Here is a 21,233-nt window from a genome sequence, read left to right as displayed (position 1 = left end):
GCAGCTGAGACTTGCTGTCTGTCACTACTTCTCTGGAATAAGTGAACTTGCTTTAGTTATTGACTTAAGAGTTTAAGAATTTTCTCTTGCAAGAGTGTCATCTTGGTCACATGTACTGACCAATGTTTGGATAGATGACAGAACTCTGTAAATACTTTCATTGTTTTTTTCTAACTCTGTTTTTTGGAACTCAGAGATAAGAAATTCCAGGTATTGAGCAAGAGGTTTGTCTCAGGTTATAAACAAATCGGCAGTCTGAAGGCTAAATGCAGCCCACCCACATGTATGGCTGGGTCTGCGGAGTGTGTTTTAAAAATGCAGAGTTGTTTAGGGGCAAGGAGGTAGAGATTTCCATCACTTGGAGAGTGAAAAGTCAAAATGTGGTGAAAATACACCTTGATAAATATGTAGTTGTTAGAAACAATAAACAAAATATACAAGAAAGCGAATGGGTGCATCTTAAATGCATACTGCTGTGTAGAAAAAAGAAAACAAGATGCATAGTGGAATACCGCTTACATAAAGTAAAACACAAAACGGTGTAAATAGTACATACAAAACCAGAAAGCAGTTCGTTAGAATGGTAGCCTGTGAGGCAGAGGAGAATGAGACTGGGGAAAGGGCGATAAAAATGGTCATCATTTTTAAATTAAGAGTTAACTTTAAAACCCTCTTATTTTAAGAAGTGAGAATAAGTGCTTTAACAGCTTCCATTCTCAAACAGCAATAACTGGATTGGCGCCCTTGTTCAGCTTAGTCCAGCTGCTGCCTGCTCCGTTCTGCTTAGCTCCCATAGCACCCTCCTAGGGTTCCGTGACATTGGACTGTGTACTAAGTTTGGCCTTCCAGGTGCTTAAATGAGCTGAAATGCCTGCCATCTGGAGCTGACAAGCGTTAGAGTTATGATTGAGAGGCAGAATGGGAATGTATTCAGGGTGGCATGAAGAAGGGTCAGTAAACCTCATGAAGTCACTCTTAGGTTCCTTGTTTGTCTGCCTTATCAATGTGACCTATGTGTAAACTTTTCAGCATGTAATCATCCGCTCCTATAACTTCCCAAATTCTAACAAAATTTCCCTCAGAGGTAGATGGAGAGGTAGCCAGGTGACCTACGTATGGTCCCTTGAAAAGATAGGAGACATATGTTTTTGTGAAAATTACAATTAGTCTTGTGGTAGCAGGACAGAAAAAGCTAAGCTCCCATCAACTAAATAATTTCTTTAACTGGAAAAAGAAATGGTGTTAAAGCATCTGATCGACTTCCAGAGGGCTTTATCTAGTGGGTAGTTCTTATTGAATTCAGTTAAACAAGAGTTAAATATCTGCTCCGAGAACCATGTCATGTGCTAAGTGCTGTGGAGGATAAGATAAAATTGCTCCAGATCTAGAATGCCTGTCCTTCAGGCACTTTCAGTGGCTGGGGAGACAAGTCATATACACATTCAGAGTGCTTAAACAGTAACATGGGTGCCCCAGGTGATCTGATTCCTGATTCGCGTGTCATGTAGACAGAGCTCAGAACAACGGGTGTGAGCTAGAAAGACCAAAGAAGCCTTTACAGGAGAGCCTTTACAGGGTTAGGTTAGTAAGACCTAACCCTTACTTGGAAAAATCTTATATACAGAAAGAAAATGATTCCAGAAGTAAAAATCTGAGATATAAGAAGCAGTAAAGAAAGAAAATGGTAAAATGTAGGTGAATCTAAATAAACACTGACTATACCCGCTGAAGGCATAATGTTGAATTTAAAGTGAAAGTGAAAGTCGCTCAGTTGTGTCTGACTCTGCGACCCCATGGACTGGACAGTCCATGCAGTTTTCCAGGCCGGAATATTGGAGGTACAGCTCCCTCCTCCAGGAGATCTTCCCAACCCAGGGACTAAACCCAGGTCTCCTCCTTTGCAGGTGGATTCTGTACCAGCTGAGCCACCAGGATTGAATTTAAGGGCTTAAGAATATCAAGATAAAATTAAAGTCTATGACAATAATGATATTGGAGCAGTGTTAGGATTAAGAAAACAACAGGTTTTGAAAAGTGGGTATTTTTGTGGATTATTTATTTTCATCGAAATAGAATTAACTTACAATACTATGTTGGCTTCAGGTGATCTGATACTTGTATACATTACAGAGTGATCACCAGGATCTGTCTAGTTACCATCTGTCACCATACAGACTTATTACTGACTCTATCCCTATGCTGTACCTTACATCCCTGTGACTCATTTTACAGCTGAAGTTTGTATCTTTTAATCTTCCTCCTCAGTTTTACACTCATCCCATCACCCCGCTCCCCTCTGGCAACCACCAGTTAGTCCTCTGTATCTCTAAGTCTGTTCTTGTTTTGTTAAGTTTATTCTTTTATTTTACTTTTTGTTGTTGTTGTTCAGTCACTGAGTCTTGTCCAACTCTTTGTGACTCCATGGACTGCAGCATGCCAGGCTCCCCTGTCCTTCACTGTCTCCTGGAGTTCTCAAACTCATGTCCATTGAGTCAGTAATACTGTCTAAACCTCTCATCCTCTGCCTCCCCTTCTCCTTTTAACCTTCAGTCTTTCCCAGCATCAGCGTCTTTTCCAATGAGTTGACTCTCTGCATCAGGTGGCCAAAGTTTTGGAGCTTCAGCTTCAGCATCAGTCCTTCCAGGGAGTATTCAGGGGTGATTTACTTTAGGATTGACTGGTTTGATTCCTTGCAGTGCAAGGAACTCTCAAGAGTTTCCTCTGGCACCACAGTTTGAAAGCATCAGTTCTTTGGTGCTTGGCCTTCTTTATGGTCCAGCTCTCAATAGCTTTGGCTTTATGCACCTTTGCTGTCTAGGTTTGTCATAACTTGCCCTCCAAGGAGCAAACATCTTTTAATTTTATGGCTTCAGTCACTGTCCACAGTGATTTTGGAGCCCAAGAAAATAAATCTGTTACTACTTCCCCATCCATTTGCTATGAAGTAATGGGACCAGATGCCATGATCTTAGTTTTTTGAGTGTTGAATTTTAAGCCAGCTTTTTCATTCACCTCTTTCACCCTCCTGAAGAGGCTCTTTAGTTCCTCTTCACTTTTGACCGTTAGAGTGATATTATCTGCGTATCTGAGGTTGTTGATATTTCTTCTGGCAGTCTTGATTCCAGCTTGCGATTCACCCAGTCTGGCATTTCACATGATGTACTCTACATATAAGTTAAATAAGCAGGGTTATAGTATTTAGCCTTGATGTATTCTTTCTCCAGTTTTGAACCAGTCAGTTTTTCCATGTCTACTTTTTAGATCCCACATGTAAGTGAAATCGTACAGTATTTGTCTTTCTCCAACTTAATTCACTTAGCCTAATAACTCTTTAGGTCTCGCCACGTTGTGGAAAATGGCAAGATTTCATTCTTTTTTATGGCTGAGTATATTCATTGTATGAATGGATAATGAAAGAGAAAGACAAATATGATATGATATCATTTATGTGTGGAATCTAAAATAAGACACAAGTGAACCTCTTTGTGAAATAGAAACAGACTCACAGACATAGTGAAGGCTGATTCTGTGTTTGGAAATCTGTTGATTTCCCCGGATGAACAGATTACTGGAACCATCCACACTGACTGTCCCTGCCTTCTGCCACAGGATCACACTGGCCTCACAGCATTGATCACAATTGCAATGAAACCGTTTTTTGTGTGTTTAGAGTCTGCCGCCCCAAACAGAGTGTTGCCTCCATCAAGCCAAGAATTTTATCCATATTATTAATTGTGGTCACTAATAATTTGTTTGTTGAGTGGATAAATGGGTGAAAGTGAAAGTCGCTCAGTCGTGTCCAGTTCTTTGGGACCCCATGGACTATAAAGTCCATGGAATTCTCCAGGCCAGGATACTGGAGTGCGTAGCCATTCTCTTCTCCAGGGGATCTTCCCAACCCAGGGATCAAACCCAGGTCTCCTGCTTTGCAGGTGGATTCTTTACCAGCTGAGCCACAAGGGAAGCCCAAGAATACTGGAGTGGGTAGCCTATCCCTTCTCCAGTGAATCTTTCCGACTCAGGAATTGAAGTGGGTTCTTCTGCATTGCAGGCGGTTTCTTTACCAACTGAACTGTCAGGGAAGCCCCCAAATGGGTGGGCAGTTAAACTAAATGACTTGGATCCCCCCACCCTAGATCCAGTACTCTGTCTTTATAGAAGGATGTTTATTCTTTTCTCTTGTAATGATTCCTTCTAAGCCTTAATTCTGCTGAGATTAATGACCCGTGGACAGAGGAGCCTGCCTGTCCATGGGGTTGCAAAGAGTCGGACACAACTGAGCGACTAACACACACCCAACAGGGATATCGGAAGCCTAATATGGGAGAGAGACTTTACAGAAACCATCTGGGCCATTATTTATGGGTCCCGTTCACAGATAGAAATACACAGCCCTGTGTTCTGCTGGGAGCGTGGAGGAGTCACTGACCCTCCATCAGAGCTGAAGCCCACACCTGCTCTGTTCTCAGGATTGCCCGGCTGTTGTGTGTCTATCTTCCCATCCTCATTCCTTTTTCTCTCTCCTCTTTCTGCTGTCTTTTGTTAGAGAACTTCCCTCGGTGCGTGCTGGAGATCTCCGATAAGGAGGTGTTGGAATGGTACACGGCCAAAGACTTCATCGTCGGGAAGCCGCTCACTATACTCGGGAGAACTTTCTTCATTTATGATTGTGATCCATTTACTCGGCAGTATTACCAAGAAAAATTTGGAATCTCCGATTTACCACGCATTGATATGAGCAAGAAGGAACCACCTCCTATGAAACAGGTAATGGAACTCTGGTTCTGAGGGTAGTGAGAGAGTTCATCTTCTGATAGAGGACTTTAAGGACAAAAAGGGCTCTTATATGAATATCCAATTAAAAATGGGCAAAACATATGAAATAGAGCAGTTCACAAAAGCAGAAATACAAATGGCTAATGAACATATGGAAAGACCCTCAACTTATCATCAAAGAAACAGAAATTAAAATACTGAGGTTTAGGATTTTTGATTTAAAAAGACTCAACAGCATCCCATGTTTGCCCTGATGTGATGAAATAAGCTTTTTCCCAGACTGCTAATAGGTGACCCAGTGAGGAAAGCTCTGAAAGACCGTTTGTTATCATTTTAACTTTTCCAAAATAAAAATATTACATATCTCTTGACCCAGAAAATCTGGTTTGGGGATTATAAAAAGATAGGTGTAAGGACCTGTATTGTAGCATTGTTTATAATAAGGTGTTAGAACATTGGCCGAATAAATTATAGTATATCCATCCATACAATTAGAAGACTGTAAGTCTCGTTAAAAAAAAAAGAGGAAGTCTGTGCATATTAGCATGAAAAAAATGTCCATAACATTTTTAAGGGGGTGTGAATACATGATGTGGCACTAATTTCTGTAGATTACTGTATACAACATCTGCTTCCGTCACTGAGGAAAAGACCCGGAGGAATGTTTCCCCAGACGATCTACAGTTGTTAGTTCTCCAGTGGGCAGAAGGGAGGGAAAGAGGGAAGTGGGAGATGACCAGGGACCTGTTTTTTATACTGTGTGGTTTTAATTTCACTTTCTATACCAAGCTGTATATTACCTTAATAATTTTTTAAACTTTTTCATTAAATTCCAGACCCCTAAGATTTCTTTTTTTTTTTTTTTTTATTTGCCTATTTATCAAACCTTTCACTTAAAAGTGATTGGGAGCAAAAAAAAAAAACCAAAACCTAATTAATTGAAGATGTTGGAAGATGGTGTTCTTTAATTGCAGTTTTGCTGTCCTTAAAAATCAGGCAGAATCCCAGACTTCAGTTCTGTGCACCTCAGAGTCCACTGTGATCTGAGAGTAAGTTCATGGTGTCTTTAATGCAGCAAAATAGTAATCTAGTAGACTTGGGCCTTCAGAATGGCTCAGCCACGTGTTTTAGAGTTTGAAGTAACAACTGCGTGTTTTCAGAATTACACAGCCAATTCCAGAAGCATCTCACGTATCAAGGCCCACGTGTCATAGACCAAAGGCACTGTGCCATTACACCTGTCTACGGGAAGAACAATTCACACAACCTCTGTGTGTGTTGCTCATGTATAAAATAGTGTGCGAGCATCCATGGCTCTTCTTTATTTTGCCAGCATGTGTGTAAAATTATGTCAGCGGCTTCTTTTCAAAAGATAGTGATTGGAAGGATGGAATGATTGAGTTCCTCCAGCCTGGCCGCTGCTTTACCCACAACTCTTGGCCCGAGCCGCTTGCGTATCTGCTGAGTTACAAGGGTTCTGTGTCCTGTTTTATCCCCTGGACTTCTGCTAATGCTTGAACCACTTTTGCATCATTTCTTTACATGGCTGTCTCTCACCTCTCGCAACTTAGTGTAGGCCTTCTTTCTTCCAAGAAGCAAGTACCTTTAAGCTCTCCTCAGTCATTACCCCTTGGCCATCTAAACTCTACAAGGTGAAGTGGGGACACAGGGATGGGAGGCTAGCAGTTTCTAGAGGCACCAAGCCAGAGTCAAGGGACTCTGGCAGGGACAGAGCCCGATATGAAGTGCATATATTTGATTTGAGAATCGTGACCTTCAGATTAGGAGTAAGTCCACATGGATCCAGAGGCCACATGAGCTAGATCTCAGACTCGGTCCATCTGGAGACATGCTGGTAGGGAGGAGGAAGAAGCCAGGGCCAGGAGGGCCCATCTGCCATGGAGCCAGCCTCTGAACACGTTTAAAGGATGAGGGGCTCTCAGATTTTGTGTGTGTGTGTGTACATGTTAAAAACAAAAAAAAACCCTGGGCAGGAACTCTGGAGGGTGGGTCATTGGAACAGGGGTATCTGTGAGTGGTGGTATCCACAGAGGAATAGCTCTAGTTTGGAACAGGACCCACGCAGCAGCTTGGCATATGATGGAGTATGGGAAGCACAGTACCAGGGCCGCAGGCGGAAGGGCTGATATCTAGAGAAGGCCTGCATCCCAAGAGGGGAAATGAGATTCGATTTGAGGGAAATAGGTGGAAACCTGTTAAAACACAAAAGGAATTTGGCAGGAAGGTGTTCAGAAGCTTACCTCCCTATTTCAAAACCCCTTAATTTCCCCTGCACCCCCCGACCAGGTTGCTCTCACTGTGTATTGGTATTAGATAGTGCCACTGCATTTCTGCTGCTTACAGGTAAGTTAGAGCTTAGCATGTGGGCAGTGCTATGGGCAGCTTAGCATGAGGGACTTTCAATCAAAGTTGCTCTGTCCATGGCAGCTTATGTATTCACTGCCTACTGGTTTTGCATATGGGACCAATTAGTCTTTGTCCACTTACTGGATCCGCTAATCACACTTCCCTGGTGGCTCAGACGGTAAAACCATCTGCCTGCAATGTGGGAGACCTGGGTTCGATCCCTGGGTTGGGAAGATACCCTGGAGAAGAAAATGGCAACCCATTCCAGTATTCTTTCTTAGAAGATCCCATGGACAGAGGAGCCTGGCAGGCTACAGTCCATGGGATCACAAAGAGTCGGACACGACTGAGCGACTTCACTTAACTTAGTCACATTCCAGCCATGCAGATCATATTAATCACATACAGCCCAGGGGTGGGTGAAGGATCAATGTTCTAAGCACTTCACCTTGAATGAACATAACAGAGTCCATGGTTTTTGAGGGAGTCCCCATTATAGATGGATCAGGGCTCATACAGACTAATTTGTTAAACTTGCTGAATACAATATGTTTGAAGATTTGGGGAAGGTGTCTACAGGTGAAAGCATGGTACGAGCAAGTTTGCTGAGAAAGCAGCGCAAAAAGGAGTCAGAGAAAAAGAATTCAGCTGAAGTCTGCCTGGCATTGATGAGAGGGAGGAAACCTCTGAATTATTAATACTTAAGTTTTTGACAAATCCCAGCATCCTGTAGTGGTACCTTCAGCCCTTTATGGAACCTAAGTTCACGACAAACATAAGTTCACCCTGTACTTCCACACTTACCGAATAATCTTTGCATCTGGAATTCAGCTCCATGAGTTTACTTCTTCACCAGGAAAGGGGAGTCCTGGGTGGACAGTGGGGGGGTCTGAGTTCTCAGTAAAGTATGACTGTCATTACTATGAGGCAAAAATCAAGAAATAAAAATATCAGAAGTATGGAGGTTAACAGGAAAAAATGGAGCATGAACCAAGCCCTGACACCTCCACCCCACCCCAGCTCCAACACACCAGAAAATGGTTTCCAGATCTGCCAGGCGGAGACCTACAGCCCAGAACAAAGAATTCACAGGCCCCTGCCTTTCCATGCTGCAAGTCCGTGAGTACCAGGGCTGGGGAGCAGGGCAGGGCTCTGCCATGGCGGTAAGGGTCAGTGGACGTCAGCGATGTCTCAGCCCAGTCTGGAGGGTTATTCTGTAGCATCATGAGTCACTTGTGTGAGCAGTGATCAAGGGCGTAAAGTCTATAAAGAAGAACGGAATATGTGATATGTTGTTCTTTCCGATTGCATTTGAATATGTAGAAATTACTTTTAAATATTTTCCAGACTTTAAAAAGAAACTTACAGTTACCTTTAATGAAATTTTAAAAACAAGCAGCATCTGCTTTATTTCTTGCTTCCTTTTTTTCTTCAGGAGTTGCCTCCTTATAATGGTTTTGGCCTAATTGAAGACTCTGCTCAAAACTGCTTTGCTCTCATCCCAAAAGCTCCCCAAAAAGATGTTATTAAAATGCTGATGAACGAGAACAAGGTGCTTCGTTATTTGGCCACACTGGTGAGGACAGTGTTTGTATCCTGAGGTTCTGCTGTGTCTCAGTGCTGTGCACGGTTGTCCGTTTTGTCTGTAAGCTAGAGAGTAACAGCTGTCGGAGTCATGTTGAACTCTAGCCTTCAGGCAGGGTGGACGGCATTAAGCATGGTGCTCCCGAACCAAGACCTAGCTCAGTCCTATCTGCCTTCAGAATCTCTCGGAAATCATTAATCTCTCCTCGCTAGCCCTCACATTTTGACCGACTTTTTGGCCTTTTTTATTAAGCAGTGAAAGCCTTGACTTATATTCAAAGTATCTGTCTCTCTGTGTGCCTTTCCAGTGAACTATCATTTCCTTGACAGTAGGGACCATGTCTTTTATATTCATTAAATGTAACAAATGGAATCGTACTAACTTAATAGGTAACTTTGGGAAGTCATATGTTTAGTGGCTAAGAGGTTTGGAAAGAGACAAATTTAGATCCTGAATGTTCCACTCAGTGGCTGAATTGCCTGAAGCAAATTACTGATAAGAATTCAAAGGGTAATGTCTCTAAAAATAGAAAAGAAAAACAGAAATAGAAATATAAGTGTTTTATTTAGAAATGTAGACATAAATAGCAGAAATTGACATGTTACTCTGGCAATAGACATGTGTTTGAAAAATGAGAACATAGTTAACTGATACATTTTTTGAAATGTTGAACAAAGCTTTGAAATGAGAGTTCTAGCAAATTCTAGGCCAATTAGAACACTTCACACTGTAAGAATTCTGGTAAGGCAGAAACCAACACGACGTAAAGCAATTTTCCTCTGATTAAAAAATAAAATAAAAGAATTCTGATTAATGAAGGTTTTGCATTGTTGCTAAGTTCTTTGAGTTACTATTAAAGTTCAGTAGGTTTGTTGAATTATAACATAGTAATTGTGAATTCCTTGAGGGCAGGGGTAGTGTCTCTTTAGACTTTGTAGGCACTCAATAATTATTGGTTGAGTTGGTAAATGAATTTATTTATACATACACTGTCCATGAGTCAGGCAATATAATGTTTTATTCATTTTATGTTTTGAAATATAAGAATCAGAGAGGTTAATTGGTGTGTCCCAGGTCTTACTGCTTAGAGGCAGAACTGGAACTCAACCTAATGAAAACTCAAGTTGAAAAGATACATGCACCCCAGTATTCACAGAAGTACTGTTTAAAATAACCAAGACATGGAAGCAACCTAAATGTCCATCACCAGAGGAATGGATATAAAGAAGCTGTGTGGAAGGGTGTGTGTGTGTGTGTGTGTAATGGAATATTACTCAGCCATAAGAAAACTATGGAATAATTTGCAGCAACATGGATTGACCTAGAGATTATCATATAGTAGAATTTCAATGAACAAGCCTGGAAGAGAAGAGTGAAGTAGAAAATTAGCATTATGCACACCCCACAGTAAATTTGTTGCTGACCAGATCCATCAACAGATGCTAAAATTAGTGGGAAAACCTTTGGGGAAAAACACGATTTTCATAGTTTGCAAGTATCTCCCTCAAGATATTTATTAACTGCAAAGGGAAAGATGGTGACTTCCTAGGAGAGAAACCTACCAGGCATCTTCTTAACCAAGTGATCAAGGTCAGCGTCACCAATAAAAAGACGTTTTGACATCATGGACTCCTTGATATGCACAGAAAAGGATCTTCATACATTTTCCTCCCGTTTAAAATTTTCTTTTTAAAATTATGTATAGAAATGGATTTGTGTAAAGCCATAGACTTTGCGTAATTACTTTAGTGTCCCTGAAGCTGAACATAATGTCAGCTAAGAGGTTTCAGACTAGCCACCTTTGGATAGACTATAGCCCATATGTTATCTCTGGCCTGCCTGGTGCTTTTAAAGAGTTGAAGTCAACATGTTAAAGTCAGAGATTTAATATAGTAATCCATATTTCTATCTTCTCATGAAAAACCGGAAGATCTAACAACATTGGGCCTGCATTCATTCCCACAGGCAGCAGTCAACTGGTGTGAGTTGGGGCAGCTTCCCTTAGGTGAGGTGTACCCTGTCCAGGCCTCCAGAGTCACCCCATACTGTTCATTCATATTATATTCCATATGTTAGGTTTATATTGTACCCTAGTCCCTGTAGGTGTTTTAGTTGGCGGCATCTGCACAGATCGTGTATCTTCATAATGTCCTCTTTTCTTCACCTTTCCAGGAATCCCCCTTCCCAGAAGACAAGGGCCGCCGGTTTGTCTTGTCTTATTTTCTAGCCACTGACATGATCAGTATCTTTGAGCCTCCTGTTCGAAATTCTGGTATCATTGGGGGCAAGTATCTCGGCAGAACTAAAGTTGTCAAACCAGGTTCCTCGGTGGAAAACCCTGTCTACTATGGCCCCAGTGACTTCTTCATTGGTGCTGTGATTGAGGGTAGGTCTCAGCAGAGTTCAGGCTTTCCTACTGGCTTTGTTGGGGATTTAACTGAGTGAACACTTGTAGGAGGCATTAGTCTGCAGTCCAGAAGTACATGTGGTTCAGTGTCGTAATGTCCTCCTTTATCAATTAAACTGTAAATTGGTTGCATTTGCTGGCTGCAGATGGAGACTTGGAGCTCCCTAAGCGCTGAGCAAACTAGTACACATTAGTTTGGAGAGCTATGTAAGGTTCATTAGTCTAGCTCACAAATACATGTCTGTGAATTTTTACTCTTGGTTGCCTGATAAAAACATAACCAAGCTAATGTATTTCTACCTTCTCCCCAGTGTTTGGCCACCGATTCGTCATCCTTGACACAGACGACTATGTTTTAAAATACATGGAGAGCAACGCTGCCCAGTATTCACCAGAAGCACTCCTGTCGATTCAGAACCACATTCGAAAGCAAGAGGCTCCCGCACCAGAATTGGATGGGTATGTCTGACCATCTGAGATCCATTTTGGCTTTGGCACAGTGAGATATTCAGGAAACAGTTCTTAACAAAATGAATGGGTAATCACATTTTAGCTTTTCAAATTTCCCTCACCAATGGAAATTCTTATACACAGGTGGTGGTGGTTGTTTAGTTACTAAGTCATGTCCTACTCTTTTATGACCCCATGAACTATAGCCCGCCAGGCTCCTCTGTCTATGGGATTTCCCAGGCAAGAATACTGGAGTGGGTTGCCATTTCCTTCTACAGGGGATCTTCCTGACCCAGAGATGGAACCCATGTTTCCTGCTTGGCAGGTGGTCTACACAGGTTACCTGGGTTTAATATAATAACTTGGGTTTCCTTGGTGCCTCAGTGGTAAAGAATCTTGCCTACCAATGCAGGAGACACTGGTTCAGTTTCTGGGTTGGGAAGATCCCCTGGAGAAGGAAAAGGCAACCCACTCCAGTATTAATGCCTGGAAAATCTCATGGACAGAGGAGCCTGGTGGGCTGCAGTCTGTTTTGAGACTCGAAGAGTCAGACATGACTTAGTGACTAAACAACAATGATTAAGACAGTGGCTATAGGGGAGATGAGAGGAGGAGGCGGTACGGAGGATGAATGTTTCTGACCTGAGCAGTTGGAAAGGAGGAGTTGCCACCAACTGGGATGGAGACGTATATTGTAGGTAGAGGAGGGTTTTTTGGAGGTGGTGGGGTGGTGGGGATGTTTCAGTTTTGGACATACTAGGTTTAAGATACCTTTAGATATTCAAGTAGAGTGATCAAGCAGGTGGTTGGACATATAAATCTGGAGTTCAGGCCTCAGAGAGGCCTATGCTGTGGGAGTTGCGGGCATATAAATAATATTTTAAGCCACGAGACTGGGTGAAATCTCTAAGGTAGTCGTTATAGACAGAAGAAAGAATAGCTCCAAGGATTGCACTCTGGAGTCCTCCAGCAGTAAGAGTTGGGAAGAGAAACCGGAGAACAGCTAGTGAGGCTGGAAGAAAGCTAGGCAGGTGTGTCCTGGAATCCAGGGGGAGGGTCCAGGCGTCCCCTTTTGCCCAGAAGTTTATAGTGGCATTATAAATGTGACCACGCAGACAGTCTTTGTGCCAATGGGAAAATTCACTTTTGTTCTGCAACTTCAAAAACTTTTTGTCAAAACATGAAAAACTCTGATGGTTACAAATGTATAGGGAGATTAAAAAATAGTAAAATTGATTTTTATTTAGTCCACTGTAATTTTAAGACATTGCCAATGCTGAGGATTAAAAATGTTTCATTTTCTTTGTAAAAAACAATTAAGAGTAGTTGGGACAGTGCTTGCCTTCTTGTTCTCACACAATGCGAGTATCTTTTCTGTGCCTCCACAAATCATCAGATTCCTTTCCAAGTTTGAATCAACTTCCAATGTTTTCTTATTTTCGCTTTTAGTGTTGTGATTATATCCTAGAGTTCCTTTAATGACAGTGAAATATCTCAGAGTCCTTTTAATGTGAAGTTTTTGAGCTTCCCAGGTGGCTCAAATGGTAAAGAACCCGGCAGCACGTGGGAGACCTGGGTTCGATCCCTGGGTTGGGAAGATCCCCTGGAGGAGGGAACAGCATCCCACTCCAGTGTTCTTCCCTGGAGAATTCTATGGACAGAGAAGCCTGGCAGGCTGCAGTCCATGGGGTCACAGAGAGTCGGACACGACTGAGTGACTTTGGCTTCACGTCTTGCTGGCGTCTGGGATATCGTGATCCTTTTTGTCCCGATCATTTCCTCCTTTTGGGTCAGTGCGCCGGCCTTTGCTGGGGTCCTCTGGCTGCACGTCGAGTCTCTCAAACGGCGGCGGTGTCCGCGTTCCCAGTCAGCTGGCTCTTCTCTAACTCCGCTGTGTTGGACCTGAATTCTCCTCTCTAGCTCTATCGCTTTTGGTTTTCTGCTGCACTCTCGTCTTTGCTGTCAGAGTTCTCTCTTTCATCGTCCATTTTTGCAAACTGTCACTTGAGTTTGTCCTTTAGAGAAAAGGAGGCAACGCAGCTACATGCTTTGCTATCTGTATGTGGCTTCAAAAACACATGCCTGGTTACTAGTTACTGACAGATTTCGAAGAGAGGATATGCTTGTCATTGATTATGACACACATCTGCTATTTATACAGTGACTTGTGGGCTAGAAATCTGACAGTGAGTTTTCACTTTAGGCAGTAATTCACAGTTAATGAACTGTGGTAACTGAAAGTCGAACCATGTTGTTGAAGGACTGGGTTATTTAACCAGTGAACTGTGGTAACTGAAGTTCATGCATATCTGAGCCATGTGAAGTCGTAATTGTCTGCACATCAACGAAGACAGTGATTCGCTGTCTCAGGTGAGGATTTAGCAACAAGTAGGGGGTACTGGAAGAAGCACAAGCTGGAATCAAGATTGCCGGGAGAAATACCAATAACCTCAGATATGCAGATGACACCACCCTTATGGCAGAAAGTGAAGAGGAACTAAAAAGCCTCTTGATGAAAGTGAAAGAGGAAGGTGAAAAAGTTGGCTTAAAGCTCAACATTCAGAAAACCTAGATCATGGCATCTAGTCCTATCACTTTATAGGAAATAGATGGGGAAACAGTGGAAACAGTGTCATACTCTATTTTTTTGGGCTCCAAAATCACTGCAGATGGTGATTGCAGCCATGAAATTAAAAGACGCTTACTCCTTGGAAGGAAAGTTATGACCAACCTAGATAGCATATTCAAAAGCAGAGACATTACTTTGCCAACAAAGGTCCGTCTAGTCGAGGCTATGATTTTTCCAGTGGTCATGTATGGATGTGAGAGTCGGACTGTGAAGAACGCTGAGCGCGGAAGAATTGATGCTTTTGAACTGTGGTGTTGGAGAAGACTCTTGAGAGTCCCTTGGACTGCAAGGAGATCCAACCAGTCCATTCTAAAGATCAGTCCTGGGTGTTCTTTGGAAGGACTGATGCTAAAGCTGAAACTCCAGTACTTTGGCCACCTCATGTGAAGAGTTGACTCATTGGAAAAGACTCTGATGCTGGGAGGGATTGGGGGCAGGAGGAGAAGGGGACGACGAGGATGAGATGGCTGGATGGCATCACCGACTCGATCAACGTGAGTCTGAGTGAACTCCGGGAGTTGGTGATGGACAGGGAGGCCTGGCGTGCTGTGATTCATGGGGTCGCAAAGAGTCGGACATGACTGAGTGACTGAACTGAACTGAACTGAGGGGGTACTGGGGACCTCAGTGAGGACTTCCACTGGAATGGGGCGGGGGTGGGCTTAAGAGATGGGAGGAGAGGAAGTTGAGGAAGTTGGTGCAAAGGGGAATAGGGAGATGGGGAGTAGCTGGCAGAGGAAATGGAATAGAGGGCTTTTTGTTTTGTTTGTAAGAATAAAGGGCAGCAAGTTTGTATGTAAATGGGAATAATTCTGTAGGGAAGGAAGCATTGATAAATCTGAGAGAGGGGAGATTTCTGGTGTCTGTGAGAGACCCAGGGGGAGGAACTGGCTTTAGACGGAAGCATTGGTCATCCATCTCGGGCAGTGGTTCACCAATGTTCACATTTAGGAATGTTCACATTCAGAGGTCAGAGAGCAGCTCTGACCTCACAGACTTCCATGAGGGTCTCGAGAAGCTCCCAGGGTCTCTGGATTACTCTCTGAAACCATAATGTGTGTGCCAGGCAGGAAAACAGGGTGTGTGGGTGCAGGTGCTGGCAGGTTGGTTGAGGGGTCAACACATGGTTGAGGGGTCCTTCTCATTGTTTCACTGTTTTCACTATAGCAGTGCAGCAGGAAGAATGCAGATGTGGAGACGTTGGAGGTTCCGGGAGGAGAAGTTGGGAAATGTTCTGTTGACTCTACAAATAAATAAAATGAATATAAAAATAAAGTGAAAATAAATACATACCATCATTTTACCTGCTGCTAAGAAAGAAAGACTGTCAGTTGTAATTGAGACTCACCATTAATTTTAAAATGCATCCTGATTCTAGAGATGTGAAAAATATGAAGGAAAATAAGTTTCTTTGGCTGGTGAAACATGGCAGCCGTCTAGGAGAGTGGGAGGCAGATGGCACGAGGGCCATAGTTTGGTGGCTGGGCACCAGGAAGGGCCAGGTTGAGATTCATGGCACACATTTAACTTGAGTACTTCTCAAAAGCTTCTTTCTGTAATTTCCCCATGTCTCTGCAAATACCAGGAACACTGGAAAGCTTCTTGCTTTGGCATACTACAGGTGGGCTGTTTTCTCCCCCTTTATTTAGTAATGAGGAAAAGATAGTATTAGGACACTTAGAGTAAGATACAAATAAAAATAAATTTAAGTTCTGGGTTAATAGATCCATGGCTATCCTCGTTCTGACCCTCACTTTCGTTCTCTTCTCTTGTGATGAGTCAGGGATAAATGAGAGAAAACGCTCAAAGGTGCTATGAACCCAGAGGTCTCGCCCTCTGTATCTTACAGCCTTACTTCTCTTGGCTCCTGACTCACCCATCTGGTAAAGAATCCCGCTCTAAGGAAACACAAACCCTGTATTTGATCATTGGAAAGAATAATGAAAAGGGATCCTGAGTACTTGTCATGCCCAAGAACTTTTTATGTCCAGTGTTGGCTCCTGCTGCTGCTGCTAAGTCACGTCAATCGTGTCCAACTCTATGCGACCCCATAGATGGCAGCCCACCAGGCTCCCATCCCTGGGATTCTCCAGGCAAAAATACTGGAGTGGGTTGCCATTTCCTTCTCCAGTGCATGAAAGTGAAAAGTGAAAGTGAAGTCGCTCAGTCGTGTCCGACTCTTCGAGACCCCATGGACTGCAGCCTACCAGGCTCCTCTGTCCATGGGATTTCCCAGGCAAGAGGTGTTGGCTACTGGATGATGAAATTTGGAGTTAGCCATCTTCTTTCTCTGAGCCATAAAATTAAAACAGTGCCCACATGATTGGAGTATTGACTTCATCTGAAATTCTATTCAGGCTTAGGTCCCTGTACTGGCAGGTGGATTCTTTACCACTGAGCCACCAGGGAAGCCGTCCATATTCACTCTGCAGTTGGTCTCAAGTAGATCCAGTGTGAGTGGCTTCCATTTTCCTACTCTTTGCCTTGGAATGTTTCTCTACTGAGCTCTTTACCTCCTTGTCACAGCTAAGTAGCTCCCATTTCTCTAAATTCTTTTGTGTCTGTCACCGCCTCCTTTCTGACTGTGCTAGTATCCAAATAACTCTCCAGAAGTTGTTTCTTGAGGTCACTGATTGTTTTCAGATCTAATGGTCTCTTGTCATTTTATTCATTAATTCAGTGATACTGGAGCTTGCACCACATGCCGGACCTTAATAAACACTCAAGGCAGCCAGATGAGAGAATAGGAGCTCGTTGTCTAGGGCAGCGGTTGGCAGACGCTTTTGGAAAGAGGAGTAAATAATTCAGGTGTGTAAGGCACACCAGCATCTCTGTTGTAAACTACTCAGCTCTGCCTTTGTGGGGTGAAAGCAGCCGTGCACAGTGTGTAAACGAATAGGTGTGACTGGGTTTCACTTAAACTCTGTTTAGAAACACAGGCCGCCCACTGGCTTTGGCCTTTGGGCCAGCCCCGCTGGTCCAGCGCTCAGCCTTTTGATCTGCAGATAATGTACACTGATTTTTACCACAGTGCCTTCTGACTCATCTGCCCGCCACCATTCTCTTCTTTAACCCATTGCACAGAGTTACCAGGCCGCGAATTATCACACAAAGTCATGCTGGCACTTGACTCCAAATTCATCATACTACTTCTCCTCTGCCCGTTGTATTGAAGTGTCATTGACAGAACTGTGTTAAGTGTACAATGTGATGATTTGATATACATGTGATTGTGATGTGATTACCACAACCTAGTTAGTTAACACATTCATCATTTCACATTGTTTGTTGTTCAGTCACTCAGTCATGTCCAACTCTTTGTGACCCCATGGACCGCACACGCCAGGCTCCCCTGCCCTTCACTGTCTGCCGGAGCTTCAGTTCAGTCACTCAGTTGTGTCCGACTCTTTGCGACCCCATGAACTGCAGCACGCCAGGCCTCCCTGTCCTTCACTATCTCCCAGAGCCTACTCAAACCCATGTCCATTGAGTCAGTGATGCCATCCAGCCGTCTCATCCTCTGTCGTCCCCTTCTCCTCCTGCCCCCAATCCCTCCCAGCATCAGAGTCTTTTCCAGTGAGTCAACTCTTCACATGAGGTAGCCAGAGTATTTGAATTTCAGCTTCAGCATCAGTCCTTCCAAAGAACACTCAGGACTGATGTCCTTTACAATTGACTGGTTGGATCTCCTTGCAGTCCAAGGGACTCTCAAGAGTCTTCTCCAACACCACAGTTCAAAAGCATCGATTCTTCGGTGCTCAGCTTTCTTTATAGTCCAACTCCCACATCCATACATGACTACTGGAAAAACCATAGCCTTGACTAGATGGACCTTTGTTGGCAAAATAATGTCTCTGCTTTTGAATATGCTATTTAGGTTGGTCATAACTTTCCTTCCAAGGAGTAAGCGTCTTTTAATTTCATGGCTGTAATCACCATCTGCAGTGATTTTGGAGCCCCCCAAAATAAAGTATGACACTGTTTCCACTGTTTCCCCATCTATTTCCCATGAAGTGATGGGACTATAATCATGTTAACAGTGTTAATTACTCTAATTCAGGAGTATGAAATACTTTCCATCTGTTTGTTGTCTTCAGTTTCTTTCATCAATGTCTTATAGTTTTCAGTGTATAGATCTTTCACTTTGGTTAAATTTATTCTAGTTTTTTAAATGCTATTATAAATGAGATTGTTTTAATTTTTCTTTCAATAGTTAATTGTTAGTGCATTTCATGTTGTTTAGTTCCTAAGTGGTGTCCGACTCTTTGTGACCCCATGAACTGCAGCACACCAGGCTTCCCTGTCCTTCACTATCTCCCTGAGTTTGTTCAAACTCATGTCTGTTGAGACAGTGATGCCATCCAACCATCTTATCCTCTGTTACCCCTTCTCTTGCCCTCAGTCTTTGCCAGCATTAGGGTCTTTTCCAAAGAGTCAGCTCTTTGTATCGGGGCCAAAGTATTGGAGCTTCAGCTTCAGCATCAGTCCTTCCGATGAATATTCAGGGTTGATTTCCTTTAGGATTGACTGGTTTGATCTCCTTGCAGTGCAAGGGACTCTCAGGAGTCTTCTCCAGCACCACAGTTCAAAAGCCTCAGTTCTTCAGTATTCAGCCTTCTTTATGGCCCAACTCTCACATGCATACATGACTTCTGGAAAAACCATAGCTTTGACTGTATGGACTTTGTTGGCAAAATGAAGTCTCTGTTTTTTAATACACTGTCTAGGTTTGTCATAGTTTTTCTTCCAAGGAGCAAGTGTCTTCTAATTTCGTGGCTGCAGTCACCATCTCCAGTGATTTTGGAGCCAAAGAAAATAAAATCTGTCTTCGTTTCCACTTTTTCCACATCTATGTGCCATGAAGTGATGAACCGGATGCCGTGACCTTAGTTTTTTTAATGTTGAGCTTTAAGCCACCTTTTTCACTCTCCTCTTTCACCTTCATCAAGAGGCTCTTTAGTTCCTTTTCACTTTCTGCCATTAGAGTGGTATCTGCATATCTGAGGTTGTTGATATTTCTCTCAGCAATCTTGATTCCAGCTTGTGCTCCATCCAGCCCAGCATTTTGCATGATGTAGTCTGCATAGAAGCTAAATAATCAAGATGACAGTATTCAGCCCTGATGTACTTACCCAAGTTTGAACCAGTCTTTTGTATTATGTCTGGTTCTAACTGTTGCTTCTTGACCTGCATACAGGTTTCTCAGGAGGCAGGTAAGGTGGTCTGGTGTTCCCATCTCTTTTAAGAATTTTCCAGTTTGTTGTGATCCACACAGAGGCTGTGGTCAATGAAGCAGAAGTGAATGGGTTTTTTTGAGTTCCCTTGCTTTTTCTATGACCCAGAGGATGTTGGCAAGCTGATCTCTGATTTCTCCACCTTTTCTAAATCCAACTTGAACATCTGGAAATCCTTGGTTCATGTACTGCTGAAGCCTAGCTCGAAGGATTTTGAGCATAATTTTGCTGGCATGTGAAAGTTGCATGAGTGCAGTTGTGCGGTAGTTTGAGCATTCTTTGGCGTTGCCTTTCTTTGGGATTGGAATGAAAACTGACCTTTTCCAGTCCTGTGGCCACTGCTGACTTTTCCAAATTTGCTGGCATATTGAGTGCAGCACTTTAACCACATTATCTTTTAGGATTTGAAATAGCTTAGCTGGAATTCCATCACCTCCACTAGCTTTGTTCATAGTAATGCTTTCTAAGGCCCACTTGACTTCACACTCCAGGATATCTGGCTCTAGATGAGTGACATACTATTGTGGTTATCCAGGTCATTAAGGCCTTTTTTGTACAGTTCTTCTGTGTATTCTTGCCACCTCTTCTTAATATCTTCTGCTTCTGTTAGGTCCATACCATTTCTGTGCTTTATTGTGCCCATCTTTGCATGAAATGTTCCCTTAGTATCTTCTAATTTTCTTAGTCTTTCCCATTTTATTATTTTCCTCTACTTTGCATTGTTCATTTAAGGCTTTCTTATCTCCATTTGCTATTCTCTGGAACTCTGCATTCAGTTAGGTATATCTTTCCCTTTCTCCTTTGCTTTTGCTTCTCTTCTCTTCTCAGATATTTGTAAGGCCTCCTCAGACAACCCCTTTACCTTCTTGCATTTCTTTTTCTTGGGAATGGTTTTGGTCACCACCTCCTGTATAGTGTAATGAACCTCCGTCCATAGTTCTTTAGGTACTCTGTCTACCACATCTAATTCCTTGAATCTATTAGATCTGATTTAGGCCATATCTAACTGGGCTAGTGGTTTTCCTTGCTTTCTTCAATTTGAGTCTGAATTTTGCAATAAGGAACTGATGATCTGAGCCACAGTCAGCTCCAGATCTTGTTTTTGCTGATGGAACAACAGACTGGTTCCAAATCGGGAAAGGAGTATGTCAAGGCTGTATATTTTCACTCTGATTATTTAATTTATATGAAGAGTACATCATGAGAAATGCTGAGCTGGATGAAACACAAGCTGGAATCAAGATTGCTGGGAGACATATCAATAACCTCAGATATGCAGATGACACCACCCTTATGGCAGAAAGTGAAGAGGAACTAAAAAGCCTCTTGATGAAAGTGAAAGAGGAGAGTGAAAATGTTGGCTTAAAGCTCAACATTCAGAAAACCAAGATCATGGCATCTGGTCCCATCACTTCATGGCAAATAGATGGGGAAACAGTGGAAACAGTGACAGACTTTATCTTTTTGGCCTCCAAAATCACTGCAGATGGTGACTGCAGCCATGAAATTAAAAGATGCTTACTCCTTGGAAGGAAAGTTATGACCAACCTAGATAGCATATTCAAAAGCAGAGACATTTCTTTGTCAACAAAGAACATCATCTAGTCAAGGCTATGGTTTTTCCAGTAGTCATGTTATGGATGTGAGAGTTGGACTATAAAGAAAGCTGAGCACCAAAGAATCGATGCTTTTCAACTGTGGTGTTGGAGAAGACTCTTGAGAGTCCTTTGGACTATAAGGAGATCCAACCAGTCCATCCTAAAGGAAATCAGTCCTGAATGTTCA

At 42.8% G+C, this 21,233-nt stretch overlaps 1 protein-coding gene across 1 annotated transcript in view; it reads left to right on the top strand.

The window, feature by feature from the left end:
* The window catches only part of EFHC1 (EF-hand domain containing 1), a 39,597-nt gene that overhangs the window by 13,891 nt on the left and 4,473 nt on the right, over positions 1–21,233 (top strand). Inside the window, exons 6-9 of the mRNA XM_005896847.3 lie at positions 4,547–4,767; positions 8,579–8,719; positions 10,901–11,114; positions 11,447–11,594. Of these exons, the coding sequence (XP_005896909.2) occupies positions 4,547–4,767; positions 8,579–8,719; positions 10,901–11,114; positions 11,447–11,594 (724 nt within the window). The remainder of the gene's footprint in view (positions 1–4,546; positions 4,768–8,578; positions 8,720–10,900; positions 11,115–11,446; positions 11,595–21,233) is intronic.

The sequence above is a fragment of the Bos mutus genome, chromosome 23 (assembly GCF_027580195.1).
Source record: "Bos mutus isolate GX-2022 chromosome 23, NWIPB_WYAK_1.1, whole genome shotgun sequence".
In the NCBI taxonomy this organism is placed as follows: Eukaryota; Metazoa; Chordata; class Mammalia; order Artiodactyla; family Bovidae; genus Bos; species Bos mutus.
This window is presented reverse-complemented; position numbering and strand designations above follow the sequence as displayed.